This window comes from Macaca mulatta, chromosome 11, assembly GCF_049350105.2.
Source record: "Macaca mulatta isolate MMU2019108-1 chromosome 11, T2T-MMU8v2.0, whole genome shotgun sequence".
Taxonomy (NCBI): domain Eukaryota; kingdom Metazoa; phylum Chordata; class Mammalia; order Primates; family Cercopithecidae; genus Macaca; species Macaca mulatta.
The window spans coordinates 927571-955172 of NC_133416.1; the positions used below are offsets into that span (position 1 = coordinate 927571).

General features: G+C 54.7%; 1 protein-coding gene across 6 annotated transcripts in view; it reads left to right on the forward strand.

The window, feature by feature from the left end:
* IQSEC3 (IQ motif and Sec7 domain ArfGEF 3) overlaps window positions 1-27602 on the forward strand; it is a 118599-nt gene that overhangs the window by 80512 nt on the left and 10485 nt on the right. For all 6 annotated transcript variants that reach the window (XM_077953240.1, XM_077953241.1, XM_015150700.3 and 3 more), the window contains 6 exons: window positions 13542-13664; window positions 14042-14208; window positions 18485-18624; window positions 22878-23003; window positions 25198-25297; window positions 25503-25664. In XM_077953240.1, the coding sequence (XP_077809366.1) occupies window positions 13542-13664; window positions 14042-14208; window positions 18485-18624; window positions 22878-23003; window positions 25198-25297; window positions 25503-25664 (818 nt within the window). The remainder of the gene's footprint in view (window positions 1-13541; window positions 13665-14041; window positions 14209-18484; window positions 18625-22877; window positions 23004-25197; window positions 25298-25502; window positions 25665-27602) is intronic.

Genomic DNA, 27602 nt, shown 5'->3' on the forward strand with positions numbered 1-27602 from the left:
AGAAGACCAAGGGGCCTCCAGCCAGAACCCTGGCTTAGGCCGGGTTGAGTGCAGAGCTGAGCCCCGATGTGCCCTGATGAAAGCCGCAATCCCTCATGCTTGACTGTGTAGCCATGCAGGCCTGGGCCCAGAGGCCCTGGCATGCTGACTCAGTGCCACAGAAAGGAGCCCTTCCCCAAAGTCCATAGGTCACCGACCGCCTCGCTTCTGTCCTGCAAAGGGCAGGGAGAAGATGGAGAAGCAGGAAGTGGCAGGCACTGGCAGCGGAGGTGGGCGCTGGAGTCTCTGCATTTCCCTGCCACTCTGGCCAGCCAGTCTGGATTTCAGAATCACTGTCTCTTCCTCACTCCCGCCAGAGAAAACGCACACACTAACCAAGTCACCAGGTGCCATTTTGCCCAGGCCTGGAAGGCTTCATTGGGATTCTGTGCGGCTCCCCTGTCCCCGCCTGGTGACATTTAGCAAGTGGCATTCGTTCTGTACAAAGCTGTTTGCTGAATAAAAGGACATAAATCACCCATCCCCTTGGAGACTAAAACAGCCCAAACCACAGCACTCTCCCAGGCTGCAGCCGCTGAGAAAGCCTCTCGGGGGAGGGTGCGCATCCCAACTCTCAGGCCTGCGGGGAAAGGAAGAGGAGGGAGGGAGCCACTGCCACCTCGGCTGCTGGTCTGTCTGAGCATCATGAATGCTGTGACATTTGCTTTCAGAATTCGGCCCTCAGCGCTCTTGGAAGCTGACATCTCCATCCTTTTGTGTCTCATTTCCACAGAAGACACATTCCAAGAAGGAATGTATTCTTACCAGGCCTTACCAGATGATAATAATAGAAGGCATTCCGAGCTCAAAGAGCCACACTCACTCCAGTGTTTACCTGCGAAGATTTTGCTTTTGGTTTTTTTGAGACAGAGTCTTGCCCTGTTGCCCAGGCTGGAGTGCGGTGGTGCAATCATGGTTCACTGCAGCCTTAAACTCCTAGGCTCAAGAGAACCTCGCACCGCGGCCTCCTGAATAGCTGGTACCACTGGCATGTGCCACCACACCTGGCTAATTTTTTAATATTTTTGTAGCGATGGGGGTCTCACTATGTTGCCCAGGCTGGTCTCAAACTCCCAGCCTCACACAGTGCTCCCACCTCAGTCTCCCAAAATGCTGGGATTACGGGCATGAGCCACTACACCCAGCCTGTTTGTTGTTAAAGGAGAAATCAGCCTCAGTTTCCTCATTAGTAAAATGCTGGTAAGAGTACCTGTCTCAAGTGAATTAAATGTTTTCAATGTACATGAAGTGCCTGATGCCTAGTAAGTTATCTGTGAATGTTAGCTCTTTCTTTTCTTTTTTTTTTTTATTAGAGACAGGATCTCTCTTTGTCACCAGGGCTACTGGGCAGTGGCATGATCAAAGCTCACTGCAGCTTGAACTCCTGGGCCCAAGTGCTCCTCAAACCTCAGCCTCCTGAGTAGCTGGGACTACAGGCTAAATGTTAACTATTTCATTATTATCTTTCCTACTTGAAAGCACAGACATTAGAACGCCCCCGCCCCGCCGTCCCATTCCCCGCGCACAAGGAACCCTCAAACGTGACTCAAACTCAGGTCTACTAGGCAGACAACGAGAACTTGCTGGAACTTCCTGGGCTTTGCTGGGAAGGGGGTCAGCCCAGTCTGGGGAGCAGCCTGCAGCCTGAGGAAGCCCGGTCCAGAAGCTGAGAGTCATGCGGTGGCAGGCCAGCAGCAGGAGCCAGACAGCAGCCAGGGTTAGGGTCCTCTAGGGCTGGAGCCTCTCCCTCTGCGTTTTCACATGGCTGGGGAATTTGTCTCTGCTCTATTTCCTTTCTGAAATGTCCGCTTCAGCAGGTTTGAAGGCCAGTGGATGGGGAATGTTGCATGCCGGCTGTGAGCGGCCTCTTTCTGGCCTGGATGATTTTTCCGGTGTGAACCCCGTGCACATGGAGAGCACTGGTGTCTACCATCTCCATGAAATGCGGGAAGGCAGCTTCTGGGGTGAGCTGCCGGAAGAAAGCTTCCTGCGTGTTCTTCCCTCCACTGCATCTGCTCCATCCTTTGTTAAATTCCAAGACATATCAGGGTTTGACGTTTGGGTCAGATTTCATTATTTTATTTCCATGGAAATATGTTGGCCAGAGTATAACAGATTTGTTCTTCTTAGAGGACATTTAGAAATGAAAACAGATTGTCTGTCACATTCAACAGTCTGGAAGGCTCTGGCCTTTCATTGCTAGAAAGAAATCATTTGAGAACATCCTGCCCACACTGCTGTGTGTAATCTCAGTTACCTTATTCCTGAGGAATTCCTATGAGGAAGGGGAGAGCAGGCCCAGGCGGACCTTACGTGTCTGGAGGAGAGAAAAAGAGGCCCAGGCAAGCATTGTGGCTCACGCCTGTAGTCCCAGCACTTTGGGAGGTCAAGGCATCAGAATCACTTGAACCTAGGAGGTTAGGGCTACTGTGAGCTGTTAGGGCACCACTGCACTCCAGCCTGGGCAAAAGAGACCTCATCTCTACAAAAAAAATTTTTTTTAAATAGCCAGGTGTGGTGGCGGGCACCTGTGGTCCCAGCTACTCGGGAGGCCAAGGCAGGGGAATTGCTTGAGCCCAGGAGATGGAAGCTGCAGTGAGTTGTGACTGTGCCACTGCACTCTAGGCTGGAAGCCTGGACAACGGAGTGGGAGCCTGTCTCAAAAAAGGAGAGAGAGAGAGAAGAAGAAGAGGAGAGAGGAGGGAAGGAGGGAAGGAGGGAGGGAGGGAGGAAGGAAGGAAGGGAGGGAGGGAGGAAGGAGAGAGAGAGAAGAAGAAGAGGAGAGAGGAGGGAGGGAGGGAGGGAGGAAGGAAGGAAGGAAGAGAGGGAGGGAGGGAGGAAGGAGAGAGAGAAAGAGAGAGAAGAAGAGAGAGGAGGTAGGGAGGAAGGAAGGGAGGGAGGGAGGAAGGAGAGAGAGAGAGAAGAAGAGGAGAGAGGAGGGAGGGAGGGAGGGAGGAAGGGAGGAAGGAAGGAGGGAGGGAAGGAAGGGAGGGAGGGAGGAAGGGAGGGAGGGAGGGAGGGAGGAAGGAAGGGGAGAGAGAGAGAGAGAGAAAGAGAGAGAAGAAGAGAGGGGAGGGAGGAAGGAAGGAAGGAAGGGAGGGAGGAAGGAGAGAGAGAGAGAGAGAAAGAGAAGAAGAGGAGAGAGGAGGGAGGGAGGGAGGGAGGAAGGAAGAAAGAGAGGGAGGGAGGGAGGGAGGAAGGGGAGAGAGAGAGAGAAAGAGAGAGAAGAAGAGAGGGGAGGGAGGGAGGAAGGAAGGCAGGGAGGGAGAGAGGGAGGAAGGAGAGAGAGAGAAGAAGAGGAGAGAGGAGGGAGGGAGGGAGGAAGGAAGGAAGAGAGGGAGGGAGGGAGGAAGGGGAGAGAGAGAGAGAGAGAGAGAGAGAGAGAGACGGAGACCCAGTGCAGGCAGGAATAGAAGATTCAGGGTCATTTCCACTGCTTTGAAAATGGTACACTGCCAGCACCAGAAGGATGGAAAGAGAACATCTTCAAAAGTGGTGTCTTTGGGGTTATGGCCTTGACCCTTCACCTCTCCACTCTTTCCTGCCCCACTCCCCACCACAGATAGACAAGGGATTCTCCTGAACAGTCAACAGTTGTGAGAGTTTAAGACCTACTTACTTCTGTAGCTGGAGATCTTGGGACCTTCAGTCCAGGATTGAGACTCCCTTTGGCCTGGTCACTTTGGCATTTAAATTGGACTTTTATATAGAAATGGACCTACCTGCCACCCAGTCCTTCCCTGACTGCTCAGGCCTTTGCTCTGGAGGACTTAGTCTCCTCTGTGTGTCAGCTGTGACTAAAACAGGCCGCTCCGACGTGGGCCTTCTAGGAGGGCTTCCGGGGTGTCAGTGTCTCCAGGGCAGGGCTGTCGTATCTCCAGCAGGGCCGTTTGTGACCAAGCAGGCCATGAAATATAATGTGGCTCACATGTGCTGTGTGCCACAGGTGCTGTTCTGAGAGCCTTACATGCAAAACCTCGTTCCATCTTCACAGCGACGCTGGGAGGGAAGTGCGGCTAATCCGTACCAAACAGAGGCACTGAGGAACGGAGAGGTTAGGGAGCTTGCCCACAGTCACAGAGCTAATCAGTGGCTGTGGTCTGAAGCTGGGCACAATGGCTCCATCGCCTGAGGCCTTAACCCTGCACCGTCCAGCTTCTGTGCGTCATTCCGAGACCCATGTGGTTCGGTTGCTTTTACAGTCCTTGTCAGTCCCCCGTCGTGAATCATGACACTGAAGACCCCTTAGACAGTCAGTGGTCCAGCCCTCTCATTTTACCCTGGCAGAAACGGAGGCCCTGGGGAAAAGACATGACTAGTCTCCTGGCCAGCAGCAGAGAAACTGAACAAAATCAGGTACTATCCCACCTCTTGCCTTGGCATTATTCGCTCTGCCCCTTATTTGCTATGCCCTGATCCTCTCGATTTGGGAAGAAAGCAGAGCTGAGAAGCTGATTTGCAAGTCTCAAGAGGTCTGAGCCAGATTTAGCTTCCTCTCTCTGGTGTATGCATGTCTTAAAGGGCCGATGGATGGCTGTCTAATGATATAATTCCAGGCAGAATTACTTGGTGGGGCAGGGAGGGGTCCTGTCCACTGACAGCCGGGTCAGCCCACACCTAATGAAAATGCACGTGCAGTTAAGCCCTGTTGTATACCAGGAACTTCACACCCACTGCCCCTTTTAACACTCGTAACAACCCTGCCTGGTAGATCTTCTCAGTGTCGTCTCCATTCTCGAGGTGAGGAGATGAGCCACCAGGAGGCTACGGGACTTGAAGTAACAGCTCCGTGGCCTTTTCTTATTCCACCCACTGCTATTGGCATAGAGCAGTGCTTCTAAAAGGGTGGTCCCTGGGCCAGCAGCATCAGCTTCACTTGGAAGCTTGTTAGCAATGCACACTCTCAGTTCCCACTCCAGGCCCACTGAATCAGACTCTGGGGCTTGGGGCCCAGCACTCCGTGCACTAATAAACCCACCAGGCAATTCCAATGCATGCCTCAGTTTGAGATCCACCAGCAAACGACGCTGCCGAGTCCAGCAAGAGAAAAATCAGCTCGGGGATTCTAAACTGTAAGGGTAGTTTGAACTTAGTTCTTCTGGTACCTGAGTCTCAAGGTGTGAGTGGCAGCCAGTCCTGCCAGCCCCCTCAAAAGAGAGTTTCTTCGTCCCCATGACATCACCAGGAACACTGGCAGGTCCTGCATCCGTCTCCTCCTCTTCTATTTTCTTAGCCACGTTGCACTTTTCCAAAACGCCTTGGCCTTTGTTGAGCATGTTATGAGTTCTGACGAACAAAATAACTCTCTGGATGAGGGGCCTTTTTCACTGGATTGTGGAAGCCAAGAACTGCCAAATAAAGCCAGGGTTTCTACATTCCGTGGCAATAGGTGGTTTACTTTTCCTTCCTAATCCTGAAACCTGGGCTTGGTCTCAGCCAGGAGCACAAGCTCACACACTTCCTCTCAGGCCAGATCTTTGCCGTCTCTTCCAGCCAATTAAAAACCCCTGCTGCTACCATTACCTATTTTCAGCTCCCCACCAGTTCCTTTGTCTGCCAGACACTGTCTTGCTATCACTAAAAAAAAGAAGGTGGAGATGATGAAATTCATTTTGATCACAGGCGTGTAGGACGCTTTATTTTCCGACAACACAAACTGATTCCACGCACAGATCGATGTTAACAAGCAGTTTTATGCAAGATTGTACCTGTTTCTACAGATGCAGGGAACATCCCTCCTTTTTCCCCAGCCCTTGTGAGGTATTTGCTGCAGACCCTGCAGAAGCTCACAGGAAGGAGGGGGAAGCCTGAGCAAAACCGGTACCACTCGTGATCCACACGCCAGTCAGCGGCACCTCCTGAGACAGGTCCAGTCATGCTTGGCTGGAAGCAGTCTAATCAGTGCCAGTTGCTCTAGTTCTCATCACTCACTTGCGTGTGCAGGGGGAAGAAGAGGGGGTCTGTGCCCGCCACACTGCCTCATTGTCTGGGGTCTGGAATCCTCGGGGCCATTCGCAAGTCCATCACAGGTCTCGGTGTCAGCTCCGGATAATCTTGGCAGCAAAGCAGGCTGAGTAATCCTGGGCTGTTGGGTAGAACTTCCAAAGGCACAGGCCACTGCGGCTCCTTCTCCAGCTGCCAGCATGCTCGAGGTCATTCCTGGTCATCTCTCACTCACTCATTCATTCATCCCACAAAACAGTGATTGGGTGCCCATACCCCAGGGAGGCAGAGATTGAAAGAACTGCCCTGTCTTGAAGGAGCCTGTAGCCTCGTGGGGAAGACAGGCAGGCAAATGTTATGACACAGGGAGATAAACGCAATGGTGAACAGATAAACGGGGACAACAGAGGTCAGGAAAGACTCCTAGGGAGGATGAGAGCTAAACAGAGGCCTGCAGGGGTGGGGCTGGGCGGCAGGAAGAAAAAACAGCATGCGCCAAAAATGTGGGCATGAGAGCCAGGCTGCAGGAGGGACCACGCTGGGGAAGGGGCGAGAGAAGCTGGAAGCAGACAGGGCCTTCTTTGCTTTGCTAAGGAGCTTGGGTTTCACACTAGGGATGTGGGAAGCCCCGGAAGAAATGTGAGCAGGGGCATGAGCCACGGTACCAATGAGCAGCCTAGGATGGCTCTGAAGACAGTTGGGAGGCAGGGAGACTGGTGAGGAGGCTACTGCTGTTAACAGCCATGGTGACAAAGGATGAACCCTAAACTGCGGCTGTGGGCATGGGGAGGGGAGAAGTTGGCAGAGCCCAGGGCCGTGGAGAAGCAGCAAGGCCATGGCCAATGTGGGAGGGAGCCAGGCGGCCAGCGCACAGCCAGTGGCGATGAGAATTCAGAATATGCATGTGCATCAGGCCCCCTGTGTTGGTGCTCCATCTACCAAATAAACATGTATAGATTTTCAGTTTCAGGGGCAGGGAGATGCTGGATTCAGGGACATTTCATCTGAAGAATCTATCAAACTAGATATTGTCAAATATTTACTCAAGCAAGTTAAACTGTTAGCTATCTAGAGCCACTGGAATGGAGGCAGCCACTAGAATGGGGGCAGCCACCGGGACAGTGGTTGTTGAGGGGGGGGTGGGGCCCAGTTTCAGGTCAGTGAGGAGGGGCAGCTGCAATGGATGAGAGGCACCTCTGGAGGGAAGAGTCCGCCTGGGGAGGGACGGTGATGGAAGCCAGGAAGACGGTGTTTCCAGAAGGGAGCAATTAACCATGTTGATGCTGCCAGGAGGCTGGGATGAGGACAGAGAGAGGCCGTTGGACTTGGCCACATAGCAGCCAGCAGTGGCCGTGACAAGGGAAGTGTTCATGGGATCCTGGGATTGGATGCTTGAGTGGAGCAGGTTGAAGAGTGAATGGAGATGAGGAGGTGGAGGCAGCAAAGAGGACAGAAAAGAGGCAGTGACTAGAGAAAAGTGAGGGCTCAAGGCAGGGTTTTAATTTGTAAGACGAAAAAGACAAGCTCCTGAGCGTGATTCAGTGGAGGGGAGGCATGGTGGCTCATCTGAAAGAACACCTCAAACTTCATGTGCCCCAGGCTGGACACCGCGCCTCTCCTCCCTCACGCGTCTGCACCGAGATACTCTCACACTGGAGAACGGAACCTCCAGGCCCCGGGTGCTCCGGCCAGAGCTCCAGGACGCACCAGTGATGCCTCCCTTTCCTCACTTCCCACATTCCCTGCATCTCGAGTCACATCCGTCCTTCCTCTAAGATGCAGCGAGATCGTCCATCCAGTTTGTTTCCCCTGCTCCTGCCTTAGCCCCAGCCCCATTTTCTCCAGCTTGGGCCTCTGCAGTAGCGTCCTGCCTGGGCCCCTGCTTCTGTCTTGTTTCCTGCCCCGCTGCCATTCATTTTCTCCCCAAGAGCCAGAGAAGTCTTCTTAGAACAAACAGGACCCTGTCACTCCTCTGATCACACCCTCTATTGTGTCCCAGTGCATTCAGGATAAACCCCCAAATCCTTCTCATGACCCACAAAGCTGACGGACTGAGCCCTTGCCTGCCTGCCTAGCCCCACAGTCACCATCCTCCCTATTACTGTCTGCATTGCAACCTTGTGGACCCTGCCTAGGTCCTTGAAAGCTTCTCCCTGCCACGAGCCTTGCGTGTGCTTCCTCCCTTAGCCCACCTGAAAGCTCTCCCCTCTCTGCTTCCTTTGGCCGCCTCCTACTCATCTTTCAGGTCTCAGCCTAAATGCCATGTCCCCAAAGAGGCCTTTCCAGACATACAATATGAAATGTATCTCCTTTGTCCTCTCCTGGAACGCTGTCGTTTCCCTACGTAGAACTTGTCATGACTATAAGTAAAGAATTATTTTTGCCGGGCGCGGTGGCTCACGCCTGTAATCCCAGCACTTTGGGAGGCCGAGGCGGGCGGATCACAAGGTCAGGAGATTGAGACCACGGTGAAACCCCGTCTCTATTAAAAAATACAAAAAAAATTAGCCGGGCGCGGTGGTGGGCGCCTGTAGTCTCAGCTACTCAGGAGGCTGAGGCAGGAGAATGGCGTGAATCTGGGAGGCGGAGCTTGCAGTGAGCTGAGATCCGGCCACTGCACTGCAGCCTGGACGACAGAGCGAGACTCCGCCTCAAAAAAAAAAAAAAATTATTTTTGATTCTGTGTTTAATGCTTGTCTCTCCCACCAAGACAGACGCTGTGTTGCTTGCCACTTACACCAGCTCCTTAGCACAACCTTGCACACAGCTTGCGCACAGGAGCCATTTCAGTGTGTGCTGCTGAAAGAGTCAGCCAGCCACTGCCACAGGGCGCAAAAGGCACCAGAAAGGGGAAGGCAGAAGGTCAGGGATATGGGCCCCTGCTGTGCCCAGGCCAGCTCTGAACCTGCAGGGTGACCACAGAGCCAATAGGCACGCCTGGTTAACTGTGTCCACATGTTTCCCCTCGGCCTCTCACAGGTCCCCACCAAGCCATTTGGGTAAGATCACAGCCCCTAGGAAGACATACATTAGTGCCAGCCACTGAGCAGCAGAGAGCCAGGGAGGGGTGGGGGAGAGGAGGGCACAGGGGCCACCTGCCCCAGGAGATGTCAGCAAGGAATGAGATGTGTGCAGTCCCCCTGCAGGGCTGGCTCTCCCGTGTACTTCAATCTCATATGTAATTTTTAAAAATGGAATAATGGTTCATATTGCCCAAGCTTGAGAAGACGGAGTCATTGTACACAAATGAAGCACTTAGAGCCATATTCAGTACAGAAAGCTCGGAGGGAGCTCCCCGCACTGGAGTAAGGGACCTCCCTGCCACGCCGTGCACACACAGGAGTGAAGAGAAGGGAGCCCAGTGGGGCAGGGAGAGGCCTCACAAGACTAGGAAGCTGACAGCCCGCTCTTCCCAGCTGTGGGAGCATGGGGCAAGCCCTACGCGGCCTTAGTTTTGTCTTCTGTAAAATGGGGAGATGATACACCAGAAAAGACCACCCGGGAATGTGAGGTGCTCTTTACCTTAAAGACGACCGATGAGGAGAGAGGACTCCGGGCCGCCCTGGGTGGAGGCTGCAGGGTGGATTTGGTCAACTGCCCACACTCAGCTCTCCATGAGGATTCCAGGGCAGCACGGAAGGCTGGAAAGTGGGGATTAGGGGTGCTGGTAGACGCTGCAAAAGAAGAGAAGCAACAGGGCGGAGAGTGAGAGAAGGGGAGGGAGAAAAAGAGGGCACGGTGCGGGCAGAAGCTTAGGCTCAGGGAGTGAAGAGGAGGCTCATGCTGGAGAGGGCCAAGGCTGATGGGTGCTTCCGGGGACTCTGGAATGAGCAGGGCTTATGGCAGACAGCACAGTCCCACCCCCAGCCACCTTCCCCAGGATGACACAGGCCCTATCAGAAAGGCAAACAGTGACCAGTGATTCCCCCGGAGGACGGCGGGCACGAAGCCACCAGCCCGCCGGAAGTGCTGCTGTGGTCGTCTTTGGGATGCTTTTGGGAGCACCTGCCTTTGGGAGCATCTGCTTCAGAGATGGCCGGTGCCTCTGGGTCCCTGTCCTGAGCGGCCACCTGGTCCAACCCCCAACTCTCCAGTGAGGAAGTGGCCTCCTCAGGCAGGAGGGTAGAGTGTCTCACCCCTCAGCAGAGCTTCCTCCCTTCCAGCGGGGGCTTTCACAGCCAGAAAATGTCATTTTTTTCCCCCAGGGTCTGGGAAACCCAGAATAGCACCTGTTCATGAAACACAGATACCCTGTGGTGGTAAATGCAGGGAGGGAGGAAGGCAGGATGGCCAGCGCACAGCCGGGGAAGCACTAAATCTGTTCATGCCTCCATCCACCCCTCCCTCACCACCCGCACTGCAAAAGCAGCCGATATCCAGGTGGGGACACATGCCCCTGAGGGCTGCTGCCCGGTGGCCTGTCAGTTGCTGGATTCACACTTTAAAAGCCGCAACGAGGCCTACCCTTGCACTCAGCTCAGCCTTTGGTGTCACAATTTAGGAACAACCTGGAGATCTTGCAGAGAATGCTGATTCCCAGGCCTTGCCCCCAAATATCCTAATTTGCTGGGTCTGGGGTGGGGTCCAGCGAGCTGCATTTTAACTCTTATGACTCTGCTGTGGGGTCCTGAGAACACACACTGGAAGATGTTGGATGGGAGGCCCCTCTGGCTCCACAGCCCACGTGCCCACCCCTGCAACCCTCCCTGCTTTGAGGCCCACAAGGGGTGTATTCAACTCCCATTATGTGGGCCGACCTTTCAACCTGGCTGCTTCTCCCATCCCAGTCTTTGGCGCTCAGGCTCTGGGCTCACTGCTGGGGCTTTTAGCAGCAGCCCTGAGCGAGTGAGCAGCTGCTTGTCACCTGAGCGAAGGCCTGGAAACTAGGCCATCGTGCTTGGCTGGGCAGATCCCACCCTCACCAGCTGCTCCCACCGCCTCCTACGGAAGCCTGCCCCCACGGTGCCCTGGGCCTCCCGGCACCCCCGCCGTTGCAGGGTGAGACCTGGTCCACAGCTCCGGGGCAGAAGGCACTCAGAGAGAGGCTCTTGGAGGAACGTGGATGCGGGAGGCCGGGTGCCAGGACCTCAGGGTTCAGAAACAGGGAAGGGGCGGGGCACATGACAGATGGGGACAAGTCCTGGGGAGCCACTCAGAGAGACCAAGGGCCTCTTCCTTGGCCTCAAGAGTCAGCGCCCTGGGCTGAGAGGGTGGGATGTGGTTGCTCCATGCCGCCCCCACCAGTCCGTGGCGCACTTCACATCTTCATCTCTACCAGTCTTTCTCTGTCTTTTCCTCTTCCCCTCCTGTCCCTTTCTCTCCTCGTGTCTCTCTGTCTTTCCCCCTTCCTCCCTCTGTCTGTTTTTCACTTGTTCTTCGTCTCGCTCTCCGGTCTTGCTCCCTTTCTGGGATCTCTCTCCTGCCTTTTCCTCCTTGCCTGTCCCTCTCTCTCCTTTCTCTCTCTGTCTGTCTAATTAGACTTTCCTTGACCTTCGCTGCCCCACTCCATCTCTCTGGCCCAGACACTCTGACTCCCTTGATGCGTGACCACACTGGTTCACCTCCTCCAGGCTCTGTCTCTGTACCCATCGGACCACAGCCTCTTGGTCACCAGCCCTGGACAGTGTCACTGTGTGGCTCCGTTGTGCCCAGTTGCTGACTCCTGATGGGCTGGGCTATGGGAACACACGGATGTGGCCACATAGGGCCTTTGGTGCTCACATACGGCTGCAGAGGGTACAGGGTGGAGGTGAGGAGGGTCACTGGGAAATCAGAGCAGCCTCTCACCTGGCTGGCCCTGAGGCCCCTGTTCCCCAGCCGGCACCTCAACCTCAGATGCCCTGATCCTGGTGCTGCTGATTCTCATCCTTGGGCAAGATGCTGGCCTCCACCCCTAGCCCCACCCTCACCTGCCCACCGTCCTGGCCAGCAAGCCTGAGAGGAGCGGGCTTTGACCAAGCCAAGGACAACTCACAGCCTGAAGATGGCCATGGGCCCTGCCTGTGGGAGGGAGGGGAAAGGAAAGAGGAGAGACTCCCAGCTCCCTCTTGGCACCCCCGCCCTTTCTAAGGGCCTTCGGTGATGCGCTTTCCTCCTTGTTCTCCCCAGAAAACTGTGGGAGAGGCAGAGTCCACGGACCCCCAGGTCCTGACCACCACCACTCTTGCGTCTCCCCTCGTTTTCTCCTAAAAACTGACAGCAGAGTTGGGGTCTCCACGTCTTCTGGGCAGTGGGCACAGAATGGAAGCTGAGGTCATGGAGGAAGTGGGTCCTGCTCAGAGCTCATGTCACCATCCCATGGCCACTCAGCAAGCGTTTTCTGTGCCCTGATGTGCTGGGCAGGCAGGCCAGAGGACCATGGGAGCAGAGAGGGATTGCTTGCCAGCAGTGGGCAGTGTCGGGGCAGTGTGCAGGGGCTGTGCCATAGCCGGTGGGAGGAGACTGGGGTGAGTGGGTGTAGAGTGGGCAAACGTCAGCTCCAAGAGCCCAATCTAACACGCTTGGTCTGCTTCTCCCAAAGGGAAAGCAATGCCCAGGGGACATTGGGTCCCCTGCTTTGCCAGGCCTGGACTCCTGCCTCGCTGCACATGGCCCTGGGGACAGAGCACCCCAAAGGAGGGTGAGGCAGGGTGAGGGGGCTGGGAGGGTTCGGCCTCAGACCCTGCAGTGCAGAGTCCCCTGGATCGGGCTAGACCAGAGGAAGGCGCCTGCTTAGCTGGGAGAACTGGCATGTGACCGCCCACACACACACTCTGAAGCTCGGGATGTTCAGAGGCAAACCCCCCAGGGCTGGAGGCAGCGTTTCAGAGGTAGCAAGGCCCTTGGGGAGCAGGGACTCCAGCTTCCTCCTTTTTCAGAAGGGCACACGGAGGCCCCAGGAGTGAGTGGGTGAGCCAGAGTCACACCAAGTTCGTAGGAGGGCCAGGACCAGAATCTGGCCTGCGTGTCACGCTGTCCCCTCACGTTAAGCGCATTTGTCATTTACTCTTAAGAGGCCATGCCTCCCACCACAGTCTCCCCTGAGGGCTGGGGCAGTTGGAAGGAGCTGGGCTGCAGAAAGCCCCAGGGGCTTGAGGGGCTCTGCTCCTTACTGCTCAGCCTACAGCAGAAGGGACCCAAGGGAGGACTCAGCCACCTCAAGACCCAAATGAGAAAGTGAAATTTAAACCTGGGAGAAACACAGGCTCCTAGCAGTTCTCTGAAAGAACAGAATAAATGTGTTTACTGTATTATTTATATTGAAAGCTTTGCTTGGGATAATCTGAGGTTAAGAAGGAAGGAATTGGGATTTGGAGTCGGAAGATCCGAGTTCAGCCTCCCTCCACCCCTGTGTCCTAGGCCACCAAAGCCTCTCCTGGCCTCAGGGTTTGGGCTCTGAAAGGGCTACTGTGGGAGATGGGAGGAGATGGTCCTCTTGGGGCATTAAAGGGAGAACCCTGGGGGTGAGTAGCCTGAGGGGCCCTGCACCCGTCCTGGCTGGGAACGGAGGCCAGCGGGAATGGGTGTTGGAGGGTGCTTAGGGGGCTGCCTGACCTCACACCCTCCCTGCCTGCCCTCAGCTGCGTGGTGGACGAGATGGACTTCTCCAGCATGGAGCTGGACGAGGCCCTGCGCAAGTTCCAGGCACACATCCGTGTGCAAGGAGAGGCCCAGAAGGTGGAGCGGCTCATTGAGGCCTTCAGGTAAGGCCACTTCCCAGCTCCACTCCCCAACAGACCCCAGGTTGGGGAAGCCCAGCCGCTGTGAGCCTGGGAGATAGGAGATGTTATCAGGAGGGTTGGACATTGGGCCAGAAACACCCCTTCTGGTGTGGGCAGGATAGGCTGGGGAGAAAGAAGTGAAGGAAAGAAAAGGGACTGACCCCTTGAGCTCCCCAGGCTAGAAAGGTGGGGCATTTGGGGGTGTGGGGAAGAAGACCAGGGTATGGGACAGATGGTGGTCTCCCTGGACCTAAAGCCTTTGGAGAGTTGGGATATCCCCTGGATACACCCTCCTTTGTTGGGCCTGGGGGAGGGTGAGCGGGGGCTCAGTGTCCGCTCTGCATCTGACCCGCCCACAGCCAGCGCTACTGCATGTGCAATCCCGAAGTGGTGCAGCAGTTCCACAACCCCGACACCATCTTCATCCTCGCCTTCGCCATCATCCTCCTCAACACCGACATGTATAGCCCCAACATCAAGCCTGACCGGAAGATGATGCTGGAGGACTTTATCCGAAACCTTCGAGGTGAGGAGGTGGGCACTGGGGCAGGAGGGGCAAGACCATGGCTCAGGCCCAGTCTGTGCAGCGTGCATTCTGTGAGTCTGAGCCCCTATCACAGATCATCACCTGCTCTCTGGGCCTGGTCACCCACAGCAAGCTGGGAACATTAGTTGTGTGCCAGGTGGCTGGGGCATTTCCAAGAGCCACCGCCACTGCAGAGCAGCAAGCACCCTTGGGCAGTGCCTCTTGCCCTCCATGGAACGTGGTTGGCCTCTAGGCCCGTGACACCAGAGTTGCTGGCTCAAGTGGTGCCAGCCCTTCCCCTCCACAACTTATGAGGAAGGAGCCAGGAACAGGGCCTTCAGGTCCTGGGTCCATTCAAGTCAGCCTTGCAGATAACTTTATGGCACCAGCCATAAAGAATCCCCTGATTCAAGTCTCTCATCGATGCAGTGCGCTGTCTGGCAGGGAGCAAACCAGGACTGGCAGACTGTGATGTGTGCTCAATTGATTTTTTTTTTTTTTTAGCCTTTAAAAGAATCAAAGTTATACATCCACATAATTTAATAAAGTCAAATAATCCTTATTATAATCCTTATAATAAAGGCTTATCACAGAAAAAAATTAGTCCCTGCCCCTCTCACCACTCACCTTCTCCAGAGGCAACCACTTTTGACATTTTTAGCTATTTGTGTTTCTTCTGTATCGATAAACCGCATGCTTATGCTTCTCTGTTTTTTTCTATCCCTTTTTTTAACTGGCATAAAGCCCAGACTGTGAGTGTGTGTGCCTGAAATTCGATGAATGTGTATGTTCGTGTGCATTTATGCCATCACACCCGGATCCTGATCTGGATCATTTTCACCTGCCCAGAATGTTCTCTCCTGTCCCATCCCAGTCAATACCTTTGCCCAAGAGTAACAACTATTCTGCCTTTTATCACCATTGACGAGTCTTGCCAGTCCTTGAACTTCATCTAAATAGGGCTATACAGTATTTATACTTTGGTATCTCGTCTCTTTTATACACTGCTCCTTGTTAATTATTACTTCTGTCACCCAGGCTGGAGTGCAGTGGTGCAATCTCAGCTCACTGCAATCTCAGCTCACTGCAACCTCCACCTCCCAGGTTCAAGCAATTCTTGTCCCTCAGCCTCCCAAGTAGCTTGGATTACAGGCATGCACCACCACACCCAGCTAATTTTTATATTTTTAGAATAGACGAGGTTTCACCATGTTGACCAGGCTTTTTTTGAACTCCCTACCTCAGGTGATCCACCTGCCTCAGCCTCCCAAAGTGCTGGGATTACAGACATGAGCCACCACGCCTGGCCCTTGTTAATTATTTTTATTTTAAGCATTATCTATTAATTCTCCATTATAGAATGTAAGGATTTAGCCCTCTTTCATCCACCTTCCCCGACCCATCCCACTCACATCAGCGGTCATGTTGTTAAGGTTCTGCACACACACTCCAAAGCTGAGTCTGCAAGTGCAGAATGATTGCAACTCCCTCCTATCTCTACTTCCCTTGGAGTTAATGCTTCTCTTTCCATTTGCTTAACTCTCTGAGGACCTCCCCTGATTCAGCCCCAGCTTCCCACCCTACGTGTCAAGCTCCTCTCCATACATCCAGACCTGGGAGGTGGTGCAGGAGCATCATCTTCGGGAGCCTCTGGTCCTGCTACAGTCTGGACAGTGGCCGGGCCAGGGCACAGCCGGCATCCTGGGCCCTCCTTCCCTTGCTCTCATGGTAGATGCCTGGTTCCTGCATGTCAGAGCTTCCTCATTTTTACTTTACTTCCAGAGAAAAGGCCATTTTTGAGAACTTGCATTTCTGAATGTATGTTTTTCTGTCTTTGACCTTGGTTGGGAGTTTGGCTGGGGATAGAATTCCAGCCTCAAAACACACCAATCGGGATTTCAAAGGCATTGCTTCATTGTCTTTTAGCTGCCAGTGCTGTTCTGCCCTCCCAGCTGCTGGCCTTTTGTCTGTTACTCTTTCTCTGTCTCTGAAAGCTTGCAGGTTCTTCTGTCTGCCCTTCATGTTCTGGATTTTCACGATGATGTGCCTTGCTACAGTTCTTCTTTCATCCCTCATGCCCAGGGCTGCATTGGTCCTTTCCATCTAGAAACTCATGTCCTCCAGTCATGGAAAGTTTTCTTAAATGTTGTATTTGATCATTTCTGCCCTCCAATTTCTCTGGACTCTCTTTCTTGAACTCCTGTTATTCTGTTGGTAGATCTCCTAGTCTGATCCTCTAACTTTTATAGTTTTATACCTGCCATCTTTGTTTACTTCCTTGACTTTCTGGAAAATGTCCCTCAGTGTCATCTTTCATGTCTCCTACCAAGTTGTTCATTCCTGCTGTCATATTTTTCATTCTCAATAGCTCTCTTTTGTCCTCTCAATGTTCCTCTTTTATAGCATTTTATTCTCACTTTGTAGATCCAATATCTTCTCCCATCTCTGTGAAGATATTAATATTGGTTTGTTTGTTTGAGTTTCTCCCTGCTTGCCTCTATTTCTTCTGGAGTTCTTTTTCTGTTTTTCCCCATATTCCTTTCTCTTTCCTGGTATAGACTTTCCAAATGCAGTTGATGAAATCTGGTTGTTCATTCTTATTTAAAGTGAGACACCAGAAAGCTGGTGAATAACTCTGTGAACACAGGTGGGGGCTGCTGGCTGGTGGACTTTCTTGTAGGGTGATTTAGTTAAGCCATTTCATTGGGAGATCCCCACTGCAGTATCTGAAGACATTTTTTTTCTTGTTCTGCCTGATACCCAGAAGATAAATGTCCAATCTGTTGCCCAGAATGTATAATTCTGGCTGCCAGAGTTCTGAGATCTTTAAGTGGGAAGTGGGGTTGAGGGTTAATATATAGATATCAACTTCATCCCCCACTTTTCAGCAGAGTCCCACCCTTGGCTGTGTGTAGGGTCCCTCAGCCCAGAGTTCTAGAGAATGGACTCCCAGTCTTCTGCTGGAGTGAGGAGGGAACAGGGAAGCGCAGCAGCTTTCTAACCCATTTTCAACCTGTTTTCCTATTTCCAGCCCACCTTCACGTTCGCTTTTAGGGGTTGCTGTTACACCAGCTCTAAGCCGTTTGGTGGCTGTGTGGTGTTCGAGCGGCTTCTAGCCTCTCTGCTGGTATAGGTTTCAGCTTTCTCAGGTTTGCTAAATCCATCCACTTAGTTATCCACTTTCCAGGTCCTGGGATGCCTGTGCCTTTGTTCCTGTTCTGTCTTTGTGGGTTTATGCTTTTCTACAAGATTCCTTTCTCCCGAGTATTCAGAAGCAGCAGAGGCATGCAGCCTGCCACCTTGAACTGGAGGCATCCATATACTCAGCCTTTCTCCTTGCTTTTTCTTACCCACAGCCTGATTTCCTTCAGCCTCCTTGACTGCTGCATGGCTCATTTGCCTGACTTTAAGAACCAAGATCAGATGTGGAAGAAGCCAGAACAGGCAGGGAGCTGTTCAGAGAAGGCATGGTGTCCTTTCAGTAGCTGGGAACACTCCTTTGAGAGATGCTTGCCAAAGTTGCTTTATTTTTAATTTTTCCATCATAAAAGCAGCATATAGTCATTAAAGAAAGATTTGGAAATAGTAGAAAGAAGATATTTTAATTGCCTGTTTCTCCAAAAGAAATGTGTTTGCTTTTTGGCATATTTCCTGCCAGTGTTTTTTTGTTGCCAGAGTTTTATCATTACTATGAAGCAGGAGGTGGAACGGGGTGTCCTCGCCTGCATTGCCATTGGGTCTGCCTGCTCCCCCACTGCTCCCAGTGAGGGAGGAATCCCTTCAAAGACTAAGCTCTCAACTCCATGCTTCCCACTGGAGGGGAGGGGAGAACCCAGGAGGAGGAAGATCCAAAAAGAGAATGAAACAGAACCTCCTTGTGATGCTAGAGTGGTAGGGCGGAGCTGGGGGGTGAGACAAGCACAAGGAAGATGATAGAACTGCGGAGGCACAGAGGGTTGGCAGGAACATGGAGGTGGTATTTGGCCATTGGGAAAGAGGCCTGGGAGGGGGGCGCAAAGACTCCACTTGAGGAACATCAGGAGGTGAGGCAGGAAATGGGTGTTGGGGCCATATCATATCATTAGTTTTGGTGCCTGGCTAAGGAACTTGTTCTTAATTGAATGGGTATGAGGCACCAGGCATTGAAGGCATGGCAAAAATCAAGACCACCCGCAGGGAGCTCCAGGCTGGATGGGGGTCTCTTCTGTCTGGCTCCAGCGCTCTGACACCCTCCCTCCCAACCCCACCACCACCCCTGCCCACTCCACATTGTTAGGTGTGGACGATGGCGCTGACATCCCCAGGGAGCTGGTGGTAGGCATCTATGAGAGGATACAGCAGAAGGAGCTCAAGTCCAATGAGGACCACGTCACGTACGTCACCAAGGTGGAGAAGTCCATCGTGGGCATGAAGACAGTGAGTGTCCACAAGCCACCTATCTTCTGTCTCCTTTCCTTCCTTCCTTCCTGGCATCTCTTCCCATTCTCCTCCTTACCTTTCCGAAACTCTTTCTTCGTATTCATTCACATAATAGTTATGGAGTAGCTACTGTATGCCAGACACTGCATCTCTTTTTTCTTGCCTAATTTCCTCATTGCCTCTTGCCACCCGATACTGCAGCAGGACAATCTGAGATGAGATGTCAAGAAGCATGGCCTGGTGGTCTAGGGTGGAAGCATCTGGGTGGTCAGATGAGATTTAGTATCCCTGTCCTAGGACAGCATGACTACTAGGCATTCCTGGATGGTCCTGATGAGTAGAAGGCAGGAAATGGACTCAATAGGCTCTACGCTGTGGCATCACCATAGAGGTGCCTTACTGGTAGTGACCTGTGTCCCAGGCAGCATGTTCCAAGCCTGCAATGATTTTTAAAGTGGGCCTTCTCTGTAGGCTACACTTTATACTATAAAGGATGTCATGGGGGTTCCAGTTCCTCCTCCTCATATTGTTGGCTCAGGGGACAGTTTGGGAGAGTTTGGAGACCTCTTCTGAGGCTCTGCACTAGGCTCCCTCCACCCAGTCTGTGCAGGGACAGCGTTTTCTGCTTTGAGAGCCTTTATTGCTGAGGTCTTAGCATCTGTCTGGTTGCAAGCAACTGGTTTGTCTTACACGCTGGAGTAGACACCAGGTGTCTCTGTGATCCCTTCGCGCTTGCACACTTGCATCTGTGCAATAGAGAAAGAGTGGAGGTGTCATATCTGCAGGCTGCTGCCTGGGACAGGGGATGCCCTCAAGGTTATAGAGGGAAGCAGGTTGACAGTGGCTGGATTGGAACAGCCTGAAAGCTCTTCTCAATGTCCTTTTCCTGTCCCTCTATCACCTCATTTACTGTGGCTTAGTGGACCCCTTCTCCTTGGCTGTGCTCCCCAAGAGGCATGACAGGGATGAGCCCTGGGGACATGGGGTGAGTATGTGAGGGAAAGAGCCTCAGAAGAGGAAAGAGAAGGATGAGAGTCAAGTCCAGGCCCCACCACAGAACCGGAGCCCCTCCCCTCTCCCTCCACAGAGCCGGAGCCCCTCCCATCTCCCTCCACAGAGCCGGAGTCCCTCCCCTCTCCCGCCACAGAACCGGAGAGCCCCGCCCTTCTCCCGCCACAGAGCCGGAGAGCCCCGCCCCTCTCCCTCCACAGAGCCGGAGCCCCTCCCCTCTCCCTCCACAGAGCCGGAGAGCCCCTCCCCTCTCCCGCCACAGAACCGGAGGGCCCCGCCCTCTCCCGCCACAGAACCGGAGGGCCCCTCCCCTCTCCCGCCACAGAACCGGAGGGCCCCTCCCCTCTCCCTCCACAGAGCCGGGGAGCCCCTCCCCTCTCCCTCCACAGAGCCGGGGAGCCCCTCCCCTCTCCCTCCACAGAGCCGGAGAGCCCCGCCCTTCTCCCGCCACAGAGCCGGAGCCCCTCCCCTCTCCCGCCACAGAGCCGGAGCCCCTCCCCTCTCCCTCCACAGAACCAGAGAGCCCCGCACTTCTCCCTCCACAGAACCGGAGCCCCTCCCCTCTCCCTCCACAGAACCGGAGCCCCTCCCCTCTCCCTCCACAGAACCAGAGAGCCCCGCACTTCTCCCTCCACAGAACCGGAGCCCCTCCCCTCTCCCGCCACAGAACCAGAGAGCCCCGCACTTCTCCCTCCACAGAACCGGAGCCCCTCCCCTCTCCCGCCACAGAACCAGAGAGCCCCGCACTTCTCCCTCCACAGAACCGGAGCCCCTCCCCTCTCCCGCCACAGAAGCGGAGCCCCTCCCCTCTCCCTCCACAGAGCCGGAACCCCTCCCCTCTCCCTCCACAGAGCCGGAACCCCTCCCCTCTCCCTCCACAGAGCCGGAACCTCTCCCCTCCCGTCTCTACAGAACTGGAACCCCTCCCCTCTCCCGCCACAGAACCAGAGAGCCTCCCCTCTCCCGCCACAGAACCGGAGAGCCCCTCCCCTCTCCCGCCACAGAACCGGAGAGCCTCCCCTCTCCCTCCACAGAGCCGGAACCCCTCCCCTCTCCCTCCACAGAACCGGAGAGCCCCGCCCCTCTCCCGCCACAGAACCGGAGAGCCCCTCCCCTCTCCCGCCACAGAACCGGAGCCCCTCCCCTCTCCCTCCACAGAGCCAGAGAGCCCCGCCCTTCTCCCGCCACAGAGCCGGAGCCCCTCCCCTCTCCTGCCACAGAGCCGGAGCCCCTCCCCTCTCCCTCCACAGAACCAGAGAGCCCCGCACTTCTCCTTCCACAGAACCGGAGCCCCTCCCCTCTCCCTCCACAGAACCGGAGCCCCTCCCCTCTCCCTCCACAGAACCAGAGAGCCCCGCACTTCTCCCTCCACAGAACCGGAGCCCCTCCCCTCTCCCGCCACAGAAGCGGAGCCCCTCCCCTCTCCCTCCACAGAGCCGGAACCCCTCCCCTCTCCCTCCACAGAGCCGGAACCCCTCCCCTCCCGTCTCTACAGAACTGGAACCCCTCCCCTCTCCCGCCACAGAACCGGAGAGCCTCCCCTCTCCCGCCACAGAACCGGAGAGCCCCTCCCCTCTCCCGCCACAGAACCGGAGAGCCTCCCCTCTCCCTCCACAGAGCCGGAACCCCTCCCCTCCCGTCTCTACAGAACTGGAACCCCTCCCCTCTCCCGCCACAGAACCGGAGAGCCTCCCCTCTCCCTCCACAGAACCAGAGAGCCCCTCCCCTCTCCCGCCACAGAACCGGAGAGCCCCGCACTTCTCCCGCCACAGAAGCGGAGCCCCTCCGCTCTCCCTCCACAGAAGCGGAACCCCTCCCCTCTCCCTCCACAGAGCCGGAGCCCCTCCCCTCTCCCTCCACAGAACCGGAGAGCCCCGCACTTCTCCCGCCACAGAAGCGGAGCCCCTCCCCTCTCCCGCCACAGAAGCGGAGCCCCTCCCCTCTCCCTCCACAGAGCCGGAACCTCTCCCCTCCCGTCTCTACAGAACTGGAGCCCCTCCCCTCTCCCGCCACAGAACCGGAGAGCCCCTCCCCTCTCCCGCCACAGAAGCGGAGCCCCTCCCCTCTCCCTCCACAGAGCCGGAACCCCTCCCCTCCCGTCTCTACAGAACTGGAGCCCCTCCCCTCTCCCTCCACAGAACCAGAGAGCCCCGCACTTCTCCCTCCACAGAACCGGAGCCCCTCCCCTCTCCCGCCACAGAAGCGGAGCCCCTCCCCTCTCCCTCCACAGAGCCGGAACCCCTCCCCTCTCCCTCCACAGAGCCGGAACCCCTCCCCTCTCCCTCCACAGAGCCGGAACCCCTCCCCTCCCGTCTCTACAGAACTGGAACCCCTCCCCTCTCCCGCCACAGAACCGGAGAGCCTCCCCTCTCCCGCCACAGAACCGGAGAGCCCCTCCCCTCTCCCGCCACAGAACCGGAGAGCCCCTCCCCTCTCCCGCCACAGAACCGGAGAGCCTCCCCTCTCCCTCCACAGAGCCGGAACCCCTCCCCTCCCGTCTCTACAGAACTGGAACCCCTCCCCTCTCCCGCCACAGAACCGGAGAGCCTCCCCTCTCCCTCCACAGAACCAGAGAGCCCCTCCCCTCTCCCGCCACAGAACCGGAGAGCCCCGCACTTCTCCCGCCACAGAAGCGGAGCCCCTCCGCTCTCCCTCCACAGAAGCGGAACCCCTCCCCTCTCCCTCCACAGAGCCGGAGCCCCTCCCCTCTCCCTCCACAGAACCGGAGAGCCCCGCACTTCTCCCGCCACAGAAGCGGAGCCCCTCCCCTCTCCCGCCACAGAAGCGGAGCCCCTCCCCTCTCCCTCCACAGAGCCGGAACCTCTCCCCTCCCGTCTCTACAGAACTGGAGCCCCCTCCCCTCTCCCGCCACAGAACCGGAGAGCCCCTCCCCTCTCCCGCCACAGAAGCGGAGCCCCTCCCCTCTCCCTCCACAGAGCCGGAACCCGTCCCCTCCCGTCTCTACAGAACCGGAGCCCCTCCCCTCTCCCGCCACAGAACCGGAGCCCCTTCCCTCTCCCTCCACAGAACCGGAGAGCCCCGCACTTCTCCCGCCACAGAAGCGGAACCCCTCCCCTCTCCCTCCACAGAGCCGGAACCCCTCCCCTCTCCCTCCACAGAACCGGAGCGCCCCTCCCCTTTCCCTGGGCCCCCGTCTCCTCTTCTGGAAAATGGGCGCTGTGGTTGGGGAGGCCTCGAGGCCTCTGGTTTCTCCCGCTGAGCGCCACGCCCGCGTGCAGGTGCTGTCGGTGCCCCACCGCCGCCTGGTGTGCTGCAGCCGGCTCTTTGAGGTGACGGATGTGAACAAGCTGCAGAAGCAGGCGGCTCATCAGAGGGAGGTGTTCCTCTTCAATGACCTGTTGGTGGTGAGTGGTCCCCCGCTCCGGGACTGGGCTGGGCTGGGGCTACCCGCTGCCCTGAGCAGCCTGGGCAGGGTCCCTGAAGTGGGCAGGAAAGGACGCCCAGAGGTTTCAGACGGAATGCGTGTTCCGTGGGACGGATCTGTCTTCATGGTGCTCTCACACCGTGGGCGTGAGGGGGCTCAGGCAAACATGCTAATTCCTACTTAATAAGTCGTGACACCGAGACATCAAATGATCTGCTCGTGGTTGCACAAACTGTTAACAAACAAGATCCCAGACCATTGGCCTCTCCACGTTACAGGAAGCCCAGGGCAGGGAGCGCACAGGGCAGGGAGCGCACAGGGCAGGGAGCACACAGGGCTGTGCCTCACACCCCAGGGCCTGGGAGGAACAGGGCCTACCTAGGTGGAGCATGCTCTGTCCCTGGGCCTAGGCGAGGCTGGTTTATCTGTGTGTGTGTGCGCGTGCGTGCACATGCATGCACACATGCGTACATCTGTATCCACAGACACTCGTTCCTTGCTCTTTGAAAACAAATATCCATTCAACAAATATTTAATCAGTGTTGACCCTGTGCCAGGCATTATTGTAGGTCTGGAAAACTGGTGAGCAGGACTGGAACAGGGCTTGCCTCTCCCATGCACGGGCCCTGCCTCTAAAATGATCACAAGCCTGAACGACCTCTCACCACCTCCACTACTACGGTCTTAGCGTGCGCCTGGTACATTCAGTGAACCACATCAGCCTCCACACGGCTCTCCCCACCTCTAGGGTTCACCCCCTGAGAGCAGCAGCGTGATCTCTCTGGAGTGCACATTAGGGCACGTGTCCCTTCCCCTAATCTGCCTCCCTGCCCTCTCCTCAGCCCTGTGAGCCGCCTCCCTTCTGTGGGCCAGGCCTTTGTACTTGCTGCTCCTTCTTGCGAAGCTCCTCCAGACCTTGCACTCTCCTCTTGCCTTCCTGGCCTCCTTCTTTTCATTCAAGTCTCAAATCACTTTTGATTCCTTACCCTATTTCATTTTCTTCAAAACACTTAGCACCTTGGTTTTGTTTTTTTTTGTTTTTTTTTTGTTTTTTTTTTTTTTTGAGACGGAGTCTCGCTGTGTCTCCCAGGCTGGAGTGCAGTGGCGCGATCTCGGCTCACTGCAAGCTCCGCCCCCTTGGTTCACGCCATTCTCCCGCCTCAGCCTCCCAAGTAGCTGGGACTACAGGCGCCCGCTACCACGCCCGGCTAATTTTTTGTATTTTTAGTAGAGACGGGGTTTCACCGTGTTAGCCAGGATAGTCTCGATCTCCTGACCTCGTGATCCACCCGCCTCGGCCTCCCAAAGTGCTGGGATTACAGGCTTGAGCCACCGCGCCCGGCCAAGTTTTTTTTTTTTTTTTGCTGTTATGCTTTATTATTTGATCACCTGATGGACACTGTGACACTCCACATTCCATAAGCACTTTGAGGGCAAGGGCTCTGTTCTGAGTTCTCCTGTATCTCCAGGGCTCAGCTCACAGAAGTCTCCGAATAGAAATTTGTTTATTAAGCAACCAGATGACTTTACTAAAATAAGCTTTCATTTCAGTAGGGGAGGGAGATAGAAAATAATTAAGAAACAGACAAACAAGATAATATCAGATTGGGGGAAGGCACTATGAAGGCTGCAACCAGGTGATAGTACGGAGAGTGACTGGGGTTAAGGGCCGGATTTGGGTTTGCTGTGGTTTGTTTTCTAGAGGGGGTCCAGGAAGGCATCTCTAAGGAGGTAGCATTTGAGACTTAAGTAATGAGAGTAATGCAGCTGTGCAAAAAGCTGCCGGGAGAGCTGTGAAATGGGAACAGCGTATGCGAGGGGCCCACAGTGGAACCGAGCTTGCCCTTCTCAAGCTACAGAAGGGAGGACACCGTGGCTTGGGGAGAAGTCCAGAGTAAGGCAAGGATCACATCAGGTGGGTTTTACTGACCAGCTCAGGCTCCGTGGCTTGGCTTCTAAGTGCAGAGAGAATAATGACTGTAGGGTTTTGTGCAGTGAAGATGCACATTTTGGTATAGTGTGTGTACATATATGTATGTATCTGTATCTGTATGTGCACATTCATCACTGCATGTGTTTACTTCTGTGATTATGCATCCCCCTGGGTGTTTGTGCATCCATGTTTCCATGACTGTCTGCTCATCAGCACATGTCTATCTCCCTCTCCTGAACAGATTCTCAAACTTTGCCCGAAGAAGAAGAGCTCCTCCACATACACCTTCTGCAAGTCAGTTGGCCTGCTGGGCATGCAGTTCCACCTCTTTGAGAACGAGTGTAAGTCTTTGACAGCCAATGTAAGTCTTTGAGAAAGAATGGATGAATGAAATGGCTGGGGCGAGTTGAGGGAGAAGTGCTGGACAGCAGAGTGGATAGAGGCATGAGTGCCCCCAAGACCCGGTGCCCTCCTCATGTCTGGCTGGCTCCAGCCCTCAGCTGCTGCTGCTCACAGCCCACTGGGGGCCTGGGGTCTGCTTTCCAGATTACTCTCATGGCATCACACTGGTGACACCGCTCTCGGGCTCCGAGAGGAAGCAGGTGCTGCATTTCTGTGCCCTGGGCTCGGACGAGATGCAAAAGTTCGTGGAGGACCTGAAGGAGTCCATTGCTGAGGTGACAGAGCTGGAGCAGATCCGGATAGAGTGTAAGGACACAGGCTTCCCGAGGCAGCTGGTGGGGGTTCCCATTCAGCAAGGGACAGGGGTAGCTTGAGACAGACATGCCTGACTCCAGGGAGCAGCGCAGCCCTGCCCTGGCCCCACTTCGGACCCTCCCCATCTCCAGGCCCCACCACACCACACTCCCACAGCCCGGGTGGGAGCACCAGTTTCCATGTTTCTTCACAATTAAAGTGAGGCTTGCTAGAGTGCACACACATGTGTACACAGATCAGCCGGCACGTGGGGTTGCATGTGGGCCTCTTGGAACAGAGAGCTCTGCTATGTTTTACCAGGATGACCAAGCGAGCTGGCCAGGCAGGCCCATGGGGCTCTGGTGCTTTTCTTCCCACCAAACCGTCTGCTGTTACCTCCCCCGCTGTGGCCCAAGTCTGTACATTGCATCTGGTTGGCCTCATTTCTTCACTCTCTTTTAATCTTGAATCATCCCTCCACTTTATTTTCTTTAAAACATTGTCCTTTTGAAGAGCCTAGGCTGCTTTCTTACTATCCCTCATCTTACAGTAGTCTCTGTTCCTCTAAGGAAGGCTTAGATTCTAGATTATTCCATTCAGGCATTTTAGAGAATATGTGGGTCTCCTTGTATGTCCAGGTGGTTTACTGTCCGCTTTGGGGTTAAGGGAAGAGCAGCAAGGGCCTGCAGCCTGTACCCACCGACAAGCTTGTACTGATTAAGCATCACAGAGGCTCCAGATAGCCTTTAAGGGAGGACTAAATAACAGATTCAGAAACGAAAACAGAAAATGAAAATAGGCTTCAGGACTGCCTGTATGGCCACTTAGTTAAAAAGTGTTTCTAAATTAATATCTGCCCATTAGGCGCTAGGAAAGGCAGGGGGAGATTTTGAGCAGGGGATCAATGTGACAGGCTGGTGCTTTTGAATCATTTTTGAGGTTCCTACTACACGCTAAGCAGTTTATTTCTATTTTGTGGATTATCATAGTGATACTGCAAGGTAGGTGCATTGACCCCACTCTACAGCTGAGGCTCAGAGGAGTTCAGCCATGTGTCCAGGTTGTGCATGTTAGAAGTGGAGGAGCTGTCATTTTCATTTACGTTTGATTCTATACTTTCACTCAGGAGTGAGAGAAGAGGTTCTGTTTATTTTTTCTAAGGAAACAATCTAAATTGGGGTAAAATGAGATCCATCAGACTGGGCTCTAGAACTCAGGTAACTGCTTGGTGGGGGGGGGTGCATATAAACTCCCTTCCTTCAATCTGTTGGCTTATTTGAGTTCAGTGCTGAAACAAACAGATTCTTTTCAAGGGCTGCACTGGATCCCCAGAGAGGCCACCCCTGCTGTTGTTCTGGAGCATTTTCAAGAAAGCACCTTGAAATGGCTTCACCTCTCTCATTGTCTGACTGTCCCAGATGGCTCCGCACTGCCCTGGGGGGCCATAGCACACCAAGTGGCACCAGCATAGGTGAGAGAGGCACCTTCCTCCGTCAGCGCAGGAACAGCATTTACCCCACTTCCCAAAGTCACAGAGGAGCAGACAGTGTCAGAATCTGTCATGTCAGGAGGTGAATATCCTCTCCTGCTGCCTCAAGGGTAAAAGAGCAGGAAGAAAGGCTCATGCTGGCTCTTAGTCTTCACTGGAGAGAAAGGGAAGGAACAGCTGAGGGAAGAGGAAGGGCAGGCCAGGGAGACAGGGAGGAAAGGAAGCCAGGAAAAATAAAATAAAATAAAATGGGCTGGACTCAGTGGCTCACACCTGTAATCCTAGCACTCTGGGAAGCTCGGGAGGGAGGATTGCTTGAGCCCAGGAGCTCAAGAACAGCCTGGGCAACACAGCAAGTCCTCGTCTCTACAAAAAAGAAAAGAAAACGGAAAACAGTATCAGCTACCATTTATTGAGGACTTATTATATGTCAGGCACTGGACTAATTCTCACGACAGCTT